Raw genomic sequence first — 17,895 nt, 5'->3', positions numbered from 1 at the left:
ATGCAATCTACTCTACTTAGTCTACTATATGTCACTTTTCAATTCTTCCAAAATGACTGCATACTTGTATACTATTTTACATTAAAAAAAATTATGTAAGCACTGATATGATGTACAGACCTCTTTTAGCAGAATTAGAGCAAAAACTTGAAGTTGTAATTGGAGGTAAAACTTTCCAAATCCACCCAATGATGCCAACATATGATGAGTTCATAGAAAATCTTGAAGAAAATCCGCAACTAATTGTGCCCAATCCTGCAATACCAATTGCAGATTTGCTGCCTATGTAGGCAATCCATATTCATTATCATTTATATCAAGCAATGACAAAAAAACTATTGCTTGCAGAAAACCAAAACCCGAAGAGAGTACTTCTCAGAGCAAATAATAACTGGGAGGCGCAATTAACATTACAGGAAGTTTCCAATTAAGTTATGAAGGAAATTTAACTTCTGAAAGGAGCCCTTGGAGCTTGGACCAGCCTCAAATTTGCATTGCAACTGACAATTCAAGTCTCTAATAATCAACAAAGCCTATTTGTTTTTTGACAATGATTGAAATATATTTTGCCTTTTTGTGTGTGCAGTATATATGTAAAATTTTTCAAAACATATTTTTGTTTGCAGCATTTATACAAACACTTAGGAAATGCTTTCTGTTGGTAAAAGTGTTTTAACCTCGATATTTAGAATGCAATCCAACTTTTCACAATACAGGTTTGTCCCTGTAGTAAAACATGCCTCCCAGGAAATTATTATTCCATATACATTCAAAAAGGTTTTTCTTGCCAATTCAGACCAGATGTGCTGATAATGACTACTACAGACATGTCAACAACTCACAATATCATCTTTACTGTGACACAATAGTTAACACCTACCTAATATGGTATAAACTTTAATGTAATTTTTGAGAATTTAAAAACTATTTATATTATATTGCAGGTACTGCGGACTAAACACAGACATAGTAAATGCTAGTGCTTTGGCTTATATGGTTCAGACCAACTGCACATACAAGTGAGTGCAGACAACATTCCATAATTTGCTGTGTCTACATTTACAGTTGGGTTTTATGCTAAAATTGATTTAACAGAAAACCGCTGATTTTTCCGCAAGTAGTGCTGGCTGGACTTGGTGTTAAGAAACTTGGCCGATCCAGTGTGCATTATGAAGTAGCTTTCTTTGAGCCAAAGCAGGATTACAACACCTCATTATGTGCAGTTAAACAAGAAAACCCAAGGAAATACGACCCATTGTTAATCTTGGGCATTGGATCACAAGGTCTATTGGTTAATGACAAAAATACACATATTTGGAATGAGTTGGAAAACTACTACTCCTGTGAAACGAGTGCAATTGGCTCACCAGTGCATGTTTTTGTTGACCCCAGTCACCAAAGACCAGTAAGCTGCTTACCAGATCACCTCCTATCTGGTCTGTCAAAGATTAAAATGAAACCACAACACCAACCAAAACTTTAGCGCTAAGGGATTTTGATGTGTTTATGTAATTATTGTATCATCAAAGTTAGATAGAGCACATACTTTTAATTACTTTATTCAAAAATATTGGTGGGAAATTAAAGATTTCAAAAGAATTTTAAAAAGGTTTGTATTGCCACTTCACTCTTTTTATCAGATGCTTGTGCTACAGTATGTAATGTCTCCTGTAATCTTTCCTGAATTCAATATTCATAAGTTCAGTATTTTAATAACTTTAAATAAATCATGTTTATTGCATAATTTCATGCCTTGAATAGTCAGTTACAAAATGTTAAATAGTAGCACCTTTTTTAGTGCCCATACTCTTAATCATTTTTCGTAATTTGGTCCCGCTATACTTTACTGTTGTAAAAGGGCCAGCAGTCAGAATGCCCTTCAGGCTTTGAGTTTTGCTTGGTTTTTGAACAATGTTGGACACAGCTTGTTGAACTACTTCGGCACAGTCTGGATACCTTGCAACACTTTTGAGAATTTCCTCCACATCTCGAATGTGCTTTGCTTGTATGTCAAAAATGCGACACACTTGTAGTTGTACTGTAATGGGAAGGCGTTTTAAATGACTATGTTGTATGGCTGGAGATTTGTCCTGGTCAACAATACGACTGTCCTTTTTCCAGTAGATAAAACTTTGGGAGGAAGCTGATCTACCAAATGATGTTTCACAAATGCCTTCTAAAACTGGATAGTACAGTTGTTGAAATCTCTCATAGTTTGATTTTACAATTTTTTCAACTTTCTTCTTGTCCTCACCAAAGGTCATTCGAAAGTCCCCGGTATAAGACAGTCCAGTAATGGTTTCAAATAACTCATTTTCAGTAAAGGTTTCTGGCAACAAAATCAAAGATGTTATAACTGCACTGATTAAATTAGTTTTCAAGCCTGATAACAATCCTGGTGAGTTTTCAAAGTTGTGGTAAGCAATATGCACAGGTTTGTGTAACCGTCCAGCAACATACAACTTATTCCAGGTAGTAAGATCTTTCACCAAGTTTTCCTCTGTAATTACACCATATTTAATACTTCTGTTGAACATTTGTATATCTGTATTGTAATATACAGATGCACCATAATTTTGCATTAAATCGACTATCCTTTTAACTCCTCCAAGCCTCATTATTGCTGAATAGTGTGATCGGTTCATCCTTAGGTTTTCAGTGTGCCATTTTTTCGCATTATTAACAACAAAAATGAAATCCAGCATGTTACTTGCAGGAGTTTCTCCTGATGTTTGTGGAAAAATTCCAGATCCATATGAAAAGGCTAAACTCATGCTTCCCGGAAAACATTTTAGCAAGTTACTGTAAAATGTTGAACTTGATTTGTTTATTTCAGTCTTTAGCAATCCTAAAACCTTGGTAAGTTTCATTGTACTGCAGTAAAAGTAACATTATTTGAGAAACTGTCATGTCCTGTGCAAGGGAATTTACACTTCATAATAAAATAGGCTAATGATAGTAGTAATGACATCCCAAACAATATTTGGTGTTCCAAATAGAAAAAAAATGTTTATGTTGCCAGTGCAATTAAGTTATACACAAAATATATTTTTATGAACATTTAATTAGCAAAATTATGTTTGCAGCCAGGACTATGCTTTGTAAAACAACATTTAATAAAATTGACCATTATGAAATCAGACACATATGGAACATCAATCAATATAAAGACATTTTGATGAAGGTTAAACTTTAATGCGTAAGGGATACATGCAAAAAGTTTATTGCAGATTTAAATACCGCAAGCACAATCCACCTAATTAAATGTACAAGCATAGTTATGAAAAGAAAGGAACAGACACATAAATATCCGAAATTGCACCGTCGTGGTACGGATGATTAAATTAAGTAAACCACGTTGGTACGTATATAAACACGCCACCATTCGATAACTATCGCATTTTTAGGAAAGACAGTGAATTGTTATTGAAGAGTTTGGATGTTATTTGTCTTTACGTCACAATATATCCGCCTATGTCAGCATATAAAGGAAAGATGGAAGACAACAACGAAACTGAGGAAGACGCGAGTCTCAGCAAATTTGATTCTAACAACATAAATGAATTAGTTTCGTTGGTCGATGATGTAGGATACACATCCGAACCGGAGTTGAACACCAGAAAACTAGTGTCTGAAATGAACAGAAAAAAAAAGAAATCTGGAGGGTTTCAATCCATGGGTATAGTCTTGGTTTATAGGTCTAAAGTGAATGCTAATTTAAAAAAATGATGTTACAAATCATAATTATTCATAATAAATGAAGTTTCACCTGTAAATATTTTTTATCATCAGGACTTTCACATCTGATTTACAAAGGCATAATGAAGAAGGGTTACAAGGTGCCAACTCCAATTCAACGAAAAGTAAGATTTGTCAAAAATGCATTTCGCATTAGGGCATTTGATGTTGTGTGGCACAACAGCAACGAAATAACAACCCTATAGTTTTACACATATGCAGCATGGTTTAATACAGTGGTTCCCAATGTGGGCGCCAGCGCTCCCCTAGGGGCGTTTGCAATTGTATGGGGGACGCTGGAGACTGAATGGGCGATTGGGGGCGCTTGGTGACAGGGCCAATTTTCTCTTGTAGTGTAAGCCAGTGTTTCCCAATGCGTTCTGCGCATTCACCACTCCTTTAGATGGAAAAAGAAATCGTCTTGATATTGGCAATTGAGGAGACTTACGATTGTTTTTGTCCCACATGAAACCTGATATTGAGAAATTGGTGTCATTCCACCAACCTCCCCCATCGCATTAATGACAACCAACAAATAAATTCATTGTGTTTTTTGTCTGTTCTGTTGGGCGTGGTTAGATGACTGCAGAAGAAAAGTATGAAAAACACTGCCCCTAACTCTGCTTAAGTTTAAAAAGTACAAACCAATTTTATTGCTGTACCTTCTGCTGATAATCAGAGACAAACATGCCAGTGCATTTAACTTTGGTCCTTGTCGCCACAATGACATATATACTTTTTTTGTGTGATGTCACAGCTTGCGCTAACCTTTGTAGTGATGTAATTTGAGGGATCTTCTACGTCCAGAACATAGTTATATACGATTCTGCACCCCTTTTTCATTCAAATTACGAATTTCAACCTGGCGTTAATGTGTATTGAACATGCACATGTCATTGCAATGAATGGTCTAAAAATTATCTGCGCAAATTTATTTGTCTACTTTCCAATAATGAATAGGCCCAATTCAATATAATGGCAGTTACATGTTTAGCCTGACTTTTAAGTTATTCTTGTATTTTTCATGTCATCCATTTGTAGAACAAATACCAGAGAAGACTTAGGTTAATATATTATTGTTTTGAAACCCTGGTTTGTCCAAACCATTTTTTTGTAAATTTGGTTAAATTGAAAGTGTGTTTTTAAGGAGTGATTTAATGTAGTATTCTTATTGTAGACATTAATGTTTTTCTCGTCCTCCACACAAATTATATCTGAACATGCCAACTTTATTCAAAATACATTAAAACAATTATCAATGTCAGAATACACTGAAGTCACCACGTTTTCTAACAATTGGATGGTTTCTGTGTTTTGTTAACTGGACAGATCTTGTCATAATAGCAAATGTGTTGCTTGTTTGGAATGTTAAAGACACAGCAGTGGAAAGGGGGTTAGCCTATGCCCGTTTGAAAACCCCGACCAGCAACCAAGCATAAACCATCGAAGCATTGAAATTTGCTTAAAGTGTAAGAGTCGCATGCTCCAAACCAGGGTGCTTTTTTCATAATTTTGACAACTAGCCTTGACCTCCATAGGTCCTTTTATTTATTTTATACTTACTGGCAATTTTATGAACTTATTTTTAAAGTGTATTCCCCTCATTATGGATGACAAGGATGTTGTTGCCATGGCCAGGACTGGCAGTGGTAAAACTGCCGCTTTCCTCATTCCGTTGTTTGAAAAGCTACAAACCCGACAGAGTACGATGGGTGCTAGAGCACTTCTTCTTTCTCCAACAAGAGAACTTGCACTTCAGACAATGAAATTTTTTCGGGAGGTTTGTCCATGTTGTTTGATAAGTTTACAAAGTTTGTGTTCACATTATATTTATCTGATGTCATTTAGTTGGGTCGTTTCACGTCCTTAAAAACTGCATGCATACTTGGTGGTGACAAGATGGATGATCAGTTTGCTGCTCTGCATGAAAACCCTGATGTTATAATTGCCACTCCTGGTAGATTGGTGCATGTTTTGGTTGAGATGGAATTAAGACTTTCATGTGTGCAATATGTAGTGTTTGATGAAGCTGACAGGTATGCAAAATAAATCTGTAAAATTGTGTGTTACAATTTTCCTTTCATTTATGATGCGAAGGAATAATGCAAAATTATTGTTATAAAATTGTGGGTGAGTTTGTAATAAAGCCAATAACATAGATAAAATGTAGATAGAAAAGAAAAAAAATTGTGGGAGAATTGTTTTTACATAAATCCTTTTTTACATCTCAAGTATCTAACTTGCTGTAATCAATAAAGGTTATTTGAACTTGGTTTCCAAGAACAATTACTTGAAATACTGAAACGATTGCCAGAAGATCGCCAAACTTTGCTGTTTTCTGCAACTCTTCCAAAACAATTAATAGAGTTTGCAAAAGCTGGTTTGAATGACCCAACACTTGTCCGACTTGATGTTGATTCAAAGCTCAGTGAACAACTCAAGGTTAGTAGGTACTTTCACCATTAATTTACACAAAAGCACTTCAACAAATATATGCTGGTGTAAATTCTGCAATTGTTGATATTTAAAAATCACTGGTTTAAACTACTGTGTCTTACAACATATATCTTTTTACATATTATTTAACAGTGTATTGTAATATATTTACCAAAGTGTTAAATTTTTCTGAAGATAAAACCAATATATATATTATACAAATTGGTTGACAAACCGCATACCGGTGTGCACTTTTTAAAGGTGGCATTTCTGCATTGTCGCTTTGAAGACAAACTTCCAGTTCTTCTTCATCTATTAAGAAATGTCTTCAATGAAACTGAGCAGACTGTAGTTTTTGTTCCTACCAAACACCATGTTGAGTACATAAAAGAGGTAAAAATTACATAAAACATTTGGTGAAACAACTCTGCTTATATATAATGCTTGCAATGGAACCTGCTGATTACTCCTCAGTATGTATTGTGTGATTTTTCAGGTATTGTCATTGTTTGGAATGGAATGTTCCTATGTTTATAGCAGTTTGGATCAAGTAGCTCGAAACATCAACATATCGAAGTTTAGAAATAAGAAAACAATGACACTTATTGTCACAGATGTTGCTGCTCGTGGTATTGACATACCTATGCTTGATAATGTTGTCAATTACTGCTTTCCATCTAAGTGCAAATTGTTTGTACACAGAGTTGGTGAGTGAATATTGTAGATCTGTAAATGTGGTCTTTGTACACATTCTTATATTTAAAGTACAAATGTGTTAACTGTGCTATTTTTATCAAAAACATAAATATTTGAATGAGTATATGTCATTAACTAAGTTAAGTAGCTTTAGGTAATTGTGTTACTCATAAACTGTTTGGAGCAAACAGTGTTGTAATTCAAAGTTTTTACCTATTTATGGCCTTACAAGGTAATTTTGGTGGGTTTCTTTCCTAATTTTTTTCTTAGTAATTTGTGATTTACAAACCGAATATGTGTTTCCAGGTAGAGTTGCTCGAGCTGGACGTACTGGATCTGCATACTCCATAGTGAGTCCCGATGAGCTACCTTTCGTCATTGATCTTCACCTGTTTCTTGGGCGACCACTTACATTTGTCAAAGATAACGAAAAGTACCAAGGTGAAAATAGTAGCATAAACTTTGTTGGATCGGTGAACGAAGCATCCTGGTAGGCTATCGACCAATATATCTATAATTACTGTGTAAAACTGTAAAAATCAATAAGACAGACATCTCAAAATATGTTTAATGGCAGAAAAATCATCAGTTTCTGCAGAGTTTAAAAACAGAAACAGCATAAAAAGTTGGTGGTGGATATGGAAATGTTACCTGATTTTAAACATGCATTAAAAACAAATATATTAAAATCCCCTAAGTAAGCGATCTTTAGACAGCTCAGATGGATTTATTAAGAGAAAAATATATTTCGCCTAAAACGGCATCATTAGTTTCTCCATTAACCAAAACTTATTCAATCTATTTGAATTTCAATCTAAATCTATTTGAATTTCATCTAAACTTATTCAATCTATATTATTAATACGGTGTGCGATCGACAGCCTGCCAGGGGCCTTTGGTTTTTGATCCAGTTTTTATTTATTAATCGCATTAAAAACTAGATTTATAAAAACAAAATTGAGACAGCCAAATAAAAAAAAAATGTATGTATATATACAACACCAAAGAAATGCAACAAAACGAAGAGAAAAAAACACAAGGAAGGGGTCACAAGACTTTAGCTTTTGAGCATTTAGGCACACAATCTTGTACTTGATATTGCCACCCAACTATGATGAAATAAACCACCACAAAGAAAGCAACCTAAACAAATAGAGGGCACATTACAAATGTATCAGTGGGCAACATTGCAAAGTCTGTTTGCATGCAGGTGTAATCATGCTATGCACGTTAATTTGTGCCCTTGTCCTCTGCAGCCACAGGTCCTTATACAAATCCAAGTTTTCTGCAAAAGGTTTCTGCACATAAGTTACACTGTAACAGCATGGTAGTGACGGTTTTTGATAAAAAATTTGACTGTGTCCTTTTTTAAATAGTTTCCTAGTGCTGTGTCGTCATTGTCTAGTAGGCACTGGTATGTGATACTTATATATTTCTAATAAACATCTTTAGAGCTGTCTGCCTAATTGATTTTACAGTTTTATTCGGTAATTACCAAGGTGAACATGACAATGATGACCTAACTTGATTTATTAGGAAGGTGTAGGTACGCGACTGTGCAAAGATGTGTGCATTTGTCACTGAGGCCTTCCGACATTATACACATGTGTTTGAGAACCCCGCCATTTGCAGACAACATTGGTGTGGACAGTTACGGCACATACATGACATTTTTTACACTGTAGCACCATGTGGTTGTGTTTGCAATTTTAATTACATTTCTTACACTGTGTTACAGCATGGGATTCTCTTTATGGCTCCGTGGCACAACTTGTCATTGATGAGGAGAGATCAACTTTGCACACAATTGCATATAATGCAGAACTGCAAGCTCTTAAAAAAGTTTCGGAAAATGCATATAGGTTTGTGTATTGTTGGAGATAAAATATGGATCTATTTGAAAAAATATCTCTTTTGTAGACAATATTTAAAATCCCGACCAGCACCAGCTTCAGAGTCGGTCAAACGGGCAAAGGAAATGCTAATTTCAAGCAAAATCGGAATTCATCCTATTTATGGTAGAGTAATGCATTTGTTTTTTGTACAATACCATAAATAGTTTCCCCAAAATATGGTTGTTTTATTGACAAGGTGATGTGATTGACGCATCCGAGAATGTTCGTCTTAATCTACTTTCCGACGTGAAGAAATACAAACCAAGATCGGTAATTACAACAAAATACAGTAAAACCACCAAGATTGTGAAATTAAGCTTTTTTATTATGCTGTAAAGACTATTTTTGAAATTGGAGCCACAGCGAAGGCAAAAGGAGCTGTGGTTATGAAGAAAACCAGAAAACGAAACATTAAATTTGTTGACAAATACCAGGAAAAGATCAAAATGCTCCAAGAAAACCATGCAAGTAAACCAAGGTATCATTGTTGACAAATAGTCTTGTGGTTGGAAAAACATATTAAATTTTTGTGTTTTGTAAATGAGGTGCATAAAAAGGGTGGATATGTTTTCTTTGTTCCAACTATGTATAATGCAAGTTTAGTTTTAAGAAGTGTCCTAATTTTTGTGACCCTCTGTCCATGAGACATCATCCCCCAAAAATGTTTTCCCAGTCGTACTTATGTTAATTTTGGATTGATGGCAACCTTGTGTTAGATATGTCAATAGTGTTTTGTTTATTTTCATACATGACAGAAATAGTTTTTTTAAAGAAAACAAAGAAAAAACATGTGTTATGTATTTAACTAATGTCCATGTGAGCAATGAATTTGACTTTTCACAGCACACAGAGTGTTCAACCATCATCTGAAAATGATAGTCTTGACAAGTCCACGGAAGAAGAAATTAAGGTACTGTTCTGATTCAATTGGTTCAATTAGACCAGTCGTTCCCAAAGTTTGTGCCAGCCTTATGGTTTGCAATCGTACGGGGGGCGCTGGAGACCAAATGAACAATTGGGAGGCGCTATAGGAAATAAATGACCGATTGGTGGGCGCTTGGTGACCGGGCAAATTTTCTCTTATAGCGTAAGTTAGTGTTTTCCAACCGGTGGTACGTGTACAACTAGTAGTACGCGACCGCATTCCTGGTGGTACGTGAGCACCTTTCCGTAATTTGCGTGTAAAGTTCGAATTTAAAAAATCGTACTTGATTTCAAATCCCCCTAGGTTACTTTGTAACATACAATTAGTTGGTACACGACGAAATTGTTTTACCTCCAAGTAGTACGCAACCACGAAAAGGTCAGTCCAATCTTTGTATAATTTATGCTACTTTAAAAAGGGTTTTTCTCGCATGCTGAACTGGAAGTTATCGATTCTGACGTCACAACGAACTTAATTGACAAGCAACAAATAAATTTGTTATGTTTTTGTCTGTTCTGTTGGGCGTTGTAAAATGACTAAGGTGTTTAGGGGGCGGTGCAGAAAAAAAGTTTTGAGAAACGCTGAATTAGACCATTCAGAACTTACTAAATGTGCTTGTGTGAGGGAATAATGAAATTATTGTTATTTCAAATTATATAATAAACCATATCAATCCTGTGACGCTGAAGTGTACTTTTCTGGTTTGGCACTGTTATTTCAACTTATTTCAAAAACTATCACAATACTTCCTTACACCTAATATTTCCACAAAACGTAGTAGATACTATACATTGTAATTCAATTTTTTGGAGTCAATTCAGCAGTGTGATAGCATCAGGCAATTTTTTGTTTATTAATTAAACATAATTCTGACAAAGTCCAAAAGTTTTCCTTCCATTTTTAGGAAGTCTTCACCCGTGTGATCAAATCTGCTTCCAAGGAGTTTTCTCACACGAGAAAATCGAAGAAAAAACGTGAACATTTTCGCGACGAGCAATTCTACATTGGTTACGCGCCGAAAGATCACCACACAGAATCTGGGCAAGTACAGACAATATCGACAGATTGTTGAAATCTTGGTTCCTTGCGCAAAACAAAATAACGAAAAAAGAAAATTTCTGAAATTTTGTATATATCAAGTTTTATTTTTGTTGAGGGCGTTTATAAACCCAACGTTGGAAACCACGGCATACAAAGCTCCGTTTTTATCCGTGTACGTCTAATGTTGCAGGTTATCAGTTTCGTCCGGACAGAGCAGTTTCTCAAAGGAAGCAACGAACGCCAGTATCGACCTGATGGGAGATGAGGATGTACAGGTTCGTACAAAAAATAATGTTATTTTAATTCGCACGCCTTCTTGTTCATGCAAGTATTTTGGCCCCCCCCAAAAAAATTAGACAATCGAATAATTCCCATCCAACAACCCTGGCTTCAAATCAATGTCAGCGGAGTGTAATAGTACAATTTGTATATTATATACTGCAGGTAAAAATTATGTCAAAAGATTAACCTTTGTTTACTAACCCATTTTTTTCCTACTGTATGACGAGCAATAACAGCACAATATTTAGTTTTATAAATAAGTATATTATGAATTTTGTGAGCTTCATACAGGTGACCACTGTTTTGATCTATAAGTTCTCACAAGTGTAGCTTGGTGTGACAATGGCCGATCTTGCCGACTAAACGTCCAGGCAAAGAATTCTAGTCACATCGAGCTGCACTGATTAGACCTTGTAATTCATAACAGTTGCCAACTGTACGCAGCTCACAGAATTTATTTTTATGTTTGATGAACTTGTACACACAGTTGCGGAAGCAGCGAACGCAAAGGAAGGTTTGGGATCGCAAACGGAAGAGATTCGTCAACGCACAGGACGTTGCCCCGCAGAAGAAGAAAATCAAAACAGAGAGCGGCGGAATCATCTCCTCTAGCTATAAGAAAAATCTCTACTCCGAGTGGAAAAAGAAATCCAAGTTTGAAGAAAGAGAAAATGCGGCAGACGTTGAGAAAAAGCAAGATTGGAGAGGTTTGCGACAATCCCCGTTTGCGTGCAACAAGTGTTTTACGGCAGTTGTGTGCCGAGCGCTTTGTAAACGTCAGACTATGTTTAGGTGGACGCCAGAAGCGGTTCAACAAAAATCGTTCTGACCTTCGACGAAAGACCGAAAACAGCGAAGGAAACCGTCTGCACCTTGGAGGAAAACTTGGAAAACGCTTCAATAAACAGAAAGAAAGCAAGGTCCGTTCAGAGCTGAAAAGACCGGAGCAGATATTAAAAGAACGCAAGCAAAAACAATTAAAAAAAAAGCAAAAAGGAAACCGTCGACCTCGGAATGCGAAAAAACGTTGAGTTCTTATTGGTGTTGCGATATTGAGAAAATAAAACTTTTAATGTTTAAACGCATTTAGCTGCACTAGTTCGCCTTCGATTTAATTGTGAAATGATTTTGGCCTGGTTAGATAGTAGGATGTCGACATAAATCGCTTAAATTTTAACATTTGCACATCCCGAAAAAACGATTGGAGTGTTTTAACCTCACGCGCTTCTTGCTCCCAAAACACTGCTCAACGTCATACGCACAGAAGTGATATCTACTAGTCCAGTTGTTCGCACACTTTCTTGCACTACGAACGGAGGCAAGACTTTTTTTAGTTTAGCAGAAGCTGCTTTGATTGGGTATTTATTAACTAAGGTATGACAGTGCAATATAGAGTAGCTTCGGACTTTCGGCATTAGCACAGACCTACAAACGTTTGCAACCCAGTTGAAGGTGAAATAGGTTTTTGAATGAGTACTGAGAAATTTAATGTAACAATAAAACTATTCGCGTGAACCGTGATTGCTCAGATTACTGGTAGCGTGGGCATTTGGATTTTAAATTAAACTTTACTATGACATAATACAAATCTTTTCACACTGCCCATTTTACCAACACAAGCGTAAAATGTTGGTTTAGCAAAGCCACAGTAGTATATCTCCATATGTCACAGTTAGATAAAAAAATTTCACCTGTGTTACGATTAAAACTACTAAGTACAGGTATAGCAATGGTACCGGTGCGTGTAAAGAGTTAGAGATTAATTGCCTTTCTTTTGTTGACTGGGCTTGCGTCATATCACGTGGAAAACGTCACAACTTGCGAAGCGTAACAAAACACATTGGTTCCTCTTTCACAGATTTGTTGAGGCAAAGGTGGTTTTGCAGACATCTGCCCTACAGTTAGTTCATTGTCAAGGTAAACGAACCTCTAGGCATCCAGCTTACAAGGGTCATGACCAACGCAGTAAGATACATTGTAATAATGCGATTAGGGTACAACTGCATTAATGTTTCATTCACAGGATGTTCGAAAACGCTTAATGGCCAATGTGGCGGCAGCCGAAAAGCACTATGTCAAGAAAATGAATGAGGTATTGTAAAATGTTTTACCTACATATCTCAAACATGTCAGGGTTTTTATTTGAACGTGCAACTTACACCAAAGTTCATTACAGTTGCCCAACAAAACCTGCTGCAGCTCGACCTGAAATGCTGCTTTATGTAGGCTAATCGACAGGTTGAGATTAAACTAGACATAAATTGTAAAATGTGTGTATGTAGCTCACGAACTAGTCTTGTGTTGAATTTTCACTTTATTATGTTACTTTAATATTGTAAACCGGGGTTTTGGTGTCGAACAAACCAACACATTTCTGGTAAGTACCATCTCTAAAAGCAAACATCATCGCGACAATGTTTGTTCTGCTTTGAGCGAATCAAGCTTCCAATGTATTTGTTACCTCCAGCATACAAAATGCAAGTACGCCGACCCAACCAAATTAAACGCCTTAGACGAACTTTGTGCACAAGAAGCTGTCGATCATTTTCACCGTCTATGCTCGTATTTTGGAGAGGATGAAATAGATGAGTTCGAGACGGTATTGAACGGAAACTTGCGTCGAAAGTTTCACCAGTTTCTTGATGAAAATAATAATAAAAAGGTTTGTTACTATGATGTGCTCGTGACGACCACGTTTTTGAGCAAATATATAATTTGCATTATGATTTTACAGCAAGATTTACAGTCAGAGTTTACTCAAGCAAGCGTCCAAGCAAAAACTGTGTACACAGCAACGATGAATAAGGTGGTTAGTCTGGGTGACTTACATTTAAATCCAATATTTACACCAATAAAAGTAATGTCTATTGACTATTGACTTTTTAGGCTTTGACCAGCAATGCGGTTTGTAACATTGATGCAGTTCATGATGCCGCCTTTGCTGCGGCAATGAAACAATTTAATGCTGTGGAATTCGGACTTGGCGGTGATGTTAAGCAAGAAGCACTTTCCGATTTGTACACTGCCATTCGTCATGAAAAGGAAACATTAAGCAAACAAACAAAAGTACCCACGTCTCAAGTTTAATCTGGTTTATAACTTACGCGTATAAAACTTATTAGAATGCTATGCAAGATGCTGTTAGAAAAGCCAAAATTGCAGCTTTGGAGAAATACAAAGCATCTATGAAGCAGGTAAATCACAAAATGTTTGATTTTTGTTAGTAATTTGGAATGTTTTAAGATGTTAAATAAAACAAAAGTATTTCCTTACAAAAGAAGGCAGAGGCATCTTTTCTTGGGTTGCTGAGATTGGAAGTGGCGCATTCTGCTTCCCTGCAAGGGGCGTTGTCTGTTCTGACTGCTTTGAAAATGGGTTCGCGAACAGACAGAGAGGTGGAGGAAGTGAAACGGGAGGCTGCCAGATTAAAACCAGCTTTTCAGCAACTGAGCTTAGTAAGATTAACGAAATAACCTGCCACTAAACAACAAATAAAGTATGTAAACTTACCATCGAGCATTTATTGTGAGAAACAGAAATACTGCTACAAATTAACACATTAAAACCAAAAACAAATTTTTTTTGTCAAACCAGGCTTTTATCACTGTTTTGTTTCAGGATAAAGCTGTGGCATCATTTCGAGAACGAAAAAAATTGTCCTTAGCCGCCTACAAGCAGAGCATGTGCCAGGTATTATGTGTTATGTACTTTGTAATCCGTCAAGGTCGCCAGTCCCCAATATCTTAATTGTTAAGAATACCACGGTCATTTAAACGCATTCAATACGAATTAAAAATTGCCACAACATGGAAACCAAAACACTTGTCGAAAGCAATTTTCACCCAAGGAACGAACACAACCAAACCCCGGCATACAGCGTCCTCTCTTTTCGTAAATCGTTTATGAAGAAAGTTAATCGTTAACTTTTTTTGAATTTTAACCCCGACAAGGTACAGTTTATAACCTTAAGGTTGGCGGAATTTTGAAGGTGGCACCTACAGGAGCCTGTGAATTAACATAATAGTACTCAGTTGCGACGCTCGAGACACTTTAAAAAGTTATCAGTGATTCTACAATCACAAACAAGGCCGAGATACCGACAAAAATTGTCTGAAAGTATTGGACCTTAACATAGCCTGTTCAATGTGCGGTGTCCAATATGGAAATTTATTGTAAGCACTCTAACCACAGCTTTTAAAACGTAGGTTGTTATATATGAAAGTATGTGATTATTTTTGCGATTTTGTAAATTTCTCATTTCGAATCAGTCTTTCCATACTAGTTTGACAAGAAAATATGCCGAATTATGTCTCATTATGAAACGAACAGTACAGCAAACTCTTTTACCAAATCTCATATTTAAATGTTTCGGATTGATAACCTGTATTAATAATGAGATTCTGTTTTTATTGTACGATATTCGTTTTATTCTACGACAGCATAGATCCGTGTACAAAAGTCCTAAATAATGTAATGTTACTCAACGGATGAGGAGACAAACAGAAAAAACGTTAGGAATGCATAGGACTTTAATCTGTTTATGTCACAGCGACAAATTCGCGATTTGAACAGTGAAGGATTCAAGTTGGCCCACGCTCTTTGTAAAGCAGCTGCAGTCAAGGCATTTGAGGAAAGTGGTCCCCATGATCCGGTCTCTAAGTTTAATGAAATCGGCCAGGAACTGCTTGACCAAATCAACGAATTCGCTCGTCAATTACTCCTGGTAAAGCAACGATTAATTGGGAAACACAACTTTGTTTGTTCATAGTATTTAACATAACACAAGTTTTATGAAATAAGTATTAATGTATTTGTATTTACACGCCAAAAATAACACCAGCAAAAAAGTATGGCGGCCACTGGCCAGGGTAAACGCAGTAAACATATTTCCTTCATATAGGATATCGTTAATGACAATGAGACTCGTCAGTTCTACTGGACAACAATAATTTAAATTACTTGTGCGTTCATATTACAATCTTCAATTTAATGGATTTTTTTCTTCGGTTTTAATTCAGGAAAACATGCGGGAAGATCTTGCTCGGGATTTTGTCCGCTTGTTGCTGAGATGAGCATCCTTCCAGTTTGTTTATTGTCCACGGTACGAGCTTGTGCTGGAAGATTAAAAGATTTTGTAATATGCGTAACCAACTAGACGAGTCTTCGCCTGCATCAAAAGCAGATGTACGATGGCTAAATTTGTGTTAAAGGGTATGTTCAAACAAACGCCTGTATGATATTGGTTAGCATTTACGTAAAATATTTTAGAGCATGTAAACTTTTAATGCTCATGTCCATACTATACATTTTCAATGCGTTCTTATCTGTTCCCGAAGTCTGCGGTTTCTGTTCTGTTTTCACAACACAGAATCTTTTACTTACAAGGGAACCTTTAACGTTACTTGTGCTGTCTTGTTGCTTTGTCAAATTTCTTATATTACAGCTTTATATTTCATTGCCATGTCATCACTGCATCAAATTTATACCTGAAAGCTTCATCGGGTTTTATTTTTTAATGTCATGCGCTTATCAAGCTTGTGCTTACGAGTTCTATGGCTTTATGATGTACTGCAACAGATTAATGTGATTAAATATATTGTAGCCTGTCGGTCAATATTTTTTTCAACTGTCTGATATATGAGGACAGAGAACCATGGACGGGCATCACCCTATATTACAAACAAATCAATGTAAAAACAGTATGTTTTGAATCTTTCATTGTTTTTTGTAGCTTTGTGAAATATCTGATTTCAAAGCTTATATTTCCTCATGTCGACGCCGTTATCGCGTATTTAGGTAGGGCAAACAAACTCAGTGAAGCGGATTTCTTTTATGTTTTCCAGAAAGAGGAACTAGTTGCCAGACACAGCCTAGGTAGCAGACGTCTTGGTGCTCAAGGACATTTGTTTTTAATTGCGCAGTTGACTACAGTTAAAGTTCATCGCAGTTTAGTAGTTTAGTGGAGGCTATTTATGTTGACGACGTCAACGATAGTAATAAATCTGATGACTAATAGTACTTAAACAAAGAAAGAGACGCGCCACAAATGTTTCTTTGGCAATAAGCTATTAATTAAAGATTACTTTCTACTCTGCTCAAAAACTGCTTTCATAGGCATTCGCGTTTGTATATCAATATGTCACAAGCCTTTTTATTTGTGCCTATATAGCAAGAAAAGTTGCAAGATTCTATTTTGAGGATTTAAGAAAACGAAAAAAACTTCCTTTATGGTTACTCCAGGCTTGCCGTGGCTTGCATTAGTATATAGAAGTGTTTGTAACGAATTGTCAACACACAATCCCGGTACCAGAAAACACAATTGTAAGTGAACTATTTTATGTGACATTACTACAATTAAACTTCATTGACAGCTCTGTTGAACAACTTTTTGTTTGCCATAATATAAACTTCAACACCCTTCTGCGTATAACATTTCCTACGATAATACACTTGTGTGCGATGTGTTTATGTTGTCAAGCACATTTAGAAAGGGCGCCGCAGTTTACCAGCGACACAAAAAAATGGTGTGGGTAGCAAATACGTTTCAAGTATTTTTATGGATAATTGCGCGGGGAAAACATACTCTGTCAAGCGGTTTCTTATGTCCTCCAGAAAGAGGAACTAGTTGCCAAACACAGCATAGGTAGCAGGGGTTCTGGTGCTGCGGAAATTGACATTTTAATGGCGCAGTTAACCATAGTTGAAGACAATCGCAGCACAGTGGAGGATATTTATGAAGCAGTAACTTTCGTGCTTAAACGAATATTCACAAACGCGGTGAAAGCTTTAGGTGAAGAAAAGTCACGACACAACTGTGACATATATTAGGGCTTCTGATATCACTTAAACTTGTGTTTCACGTTGTCACTAGGCATGGCATGG

The 17,895-nt window shown here is 36.3% G+C and overlaps 3 protein-coding genes across 4 annotated transcripts; all 3 read left to right on the top strand.

Moving 5' to 3' along the window:
- Positions 1-384: 384 nt before the first annotated feature.
- On the top strand, positions 385-1,745 carry LOC145897384 (uncharacterized). The gene is made up of 4 exons (XM_082985651.1): positions 385-716; positions 778-888; positions 945-1,019; positions 1,096-1,745. The coding sequence occupies exons 1-4, from the start codon at positions 649-651 to the stop codon at positions 1,481-1,483; spliced, it is 642 nt and encodes a 213-aa protein (XP_082841777.1). The 5' UTR covers positions 385-648; the 3' UTR covers positions 1,484-1,745.
- A 520-nt stretch (positions 1,746-2,265) lies between these two features.
- LOC145899393 (ATP-dependent RNA helicase DDX54-like) lies at positions 2,266-12,108 on the top strand. Of its 2 annotated transcripts, XM_082988149.1 has the most exons (19): positions 2,266-2,398; positions 2,717-2,859; positions 3,408-3,679; positions 3,793-3,863; positions 5,330-5,518; positions 5,587-5,774; positions 5,997-6,180; positions 6,436-6,567; positions 6,671-6,881; positions 7,177-7,311; positions 8,609-8,732; positions 8,791-8,888; positions 8,962-9,035; positions 9,104-9,243; positions 9,609-9,675; positions 10,595-10,731; positions 10,922-11,006; positions 11,501-11,720; positions 11,806-12,108. In XM_082988149.1, exons 2-19 carry the CDS (start codon positions 2,729-2,731, stop codon positions 12,042-12,044), a joined length of 2,697 nt encoding a protein of 898 aa, XP_082844275.1. In that variant the 5' UTR covers positions 2,266-2,398; positions 2,717-2,728; the 3' UTR covers positions 12,045-12,108. The 2 variants fall into 2 exon arrangements, with proteins under 2 accessions (XP_082844275.1, XP_082844276.1); XM_082988150.1 differs by lacking the exons at positions 2,266-2,398; positions 2,717-2,859 and adding an exon at positions 3,245-3,329.
- A 729-nt stretch (positions 12,109-12,837) lies between these two features.
- Positions 12,838-16,619, top strand: LOC145898572 (uncharacterized). Its single transcript, XM_082987077.1, has 10 exons — positions 12,838-12,978; positions 13,037-13,105; positions 13,481-13,675; positions 13,748-13,819; positions 13,900-14,079; positions 14,136-14,207; positions 14,292-14,468; positions 14,632-14,703; positions 15,563-15,736; positions 16,032-16,619. The coding sequence occupies exons 1-10, from the start codon at positions 12,967-12,969 to the stop codon at positions 16,083-16,085; spliced, it is 1,077 nt and encodes a 358-aa protein (XP_082843203.1). The 5' UTR covers positions 12,838-12,966; the 3' UTR covers positions 16,086-16,619.
- Positions 16,620-17,895: the final 1,276 nt, after the last annotated feature.

This window comes from Ascidia mentula, chromosome 4 (genome assembly GCF_947561715.1).
Source record: "Ascidia mentula chromosome 4, kaAscMent1.1, whole genome shotgun sequence".
Classification (NCBI taxonomy): Eukaryota; Metazoa; Chordata; class Ascidiacea; order Phlebobranchia; family Ascidiidae; genus Ascidia; species Ascidia mentula.
This window is presented reverse-complemented; position numbering and strand designations above follow the sequence as displayed.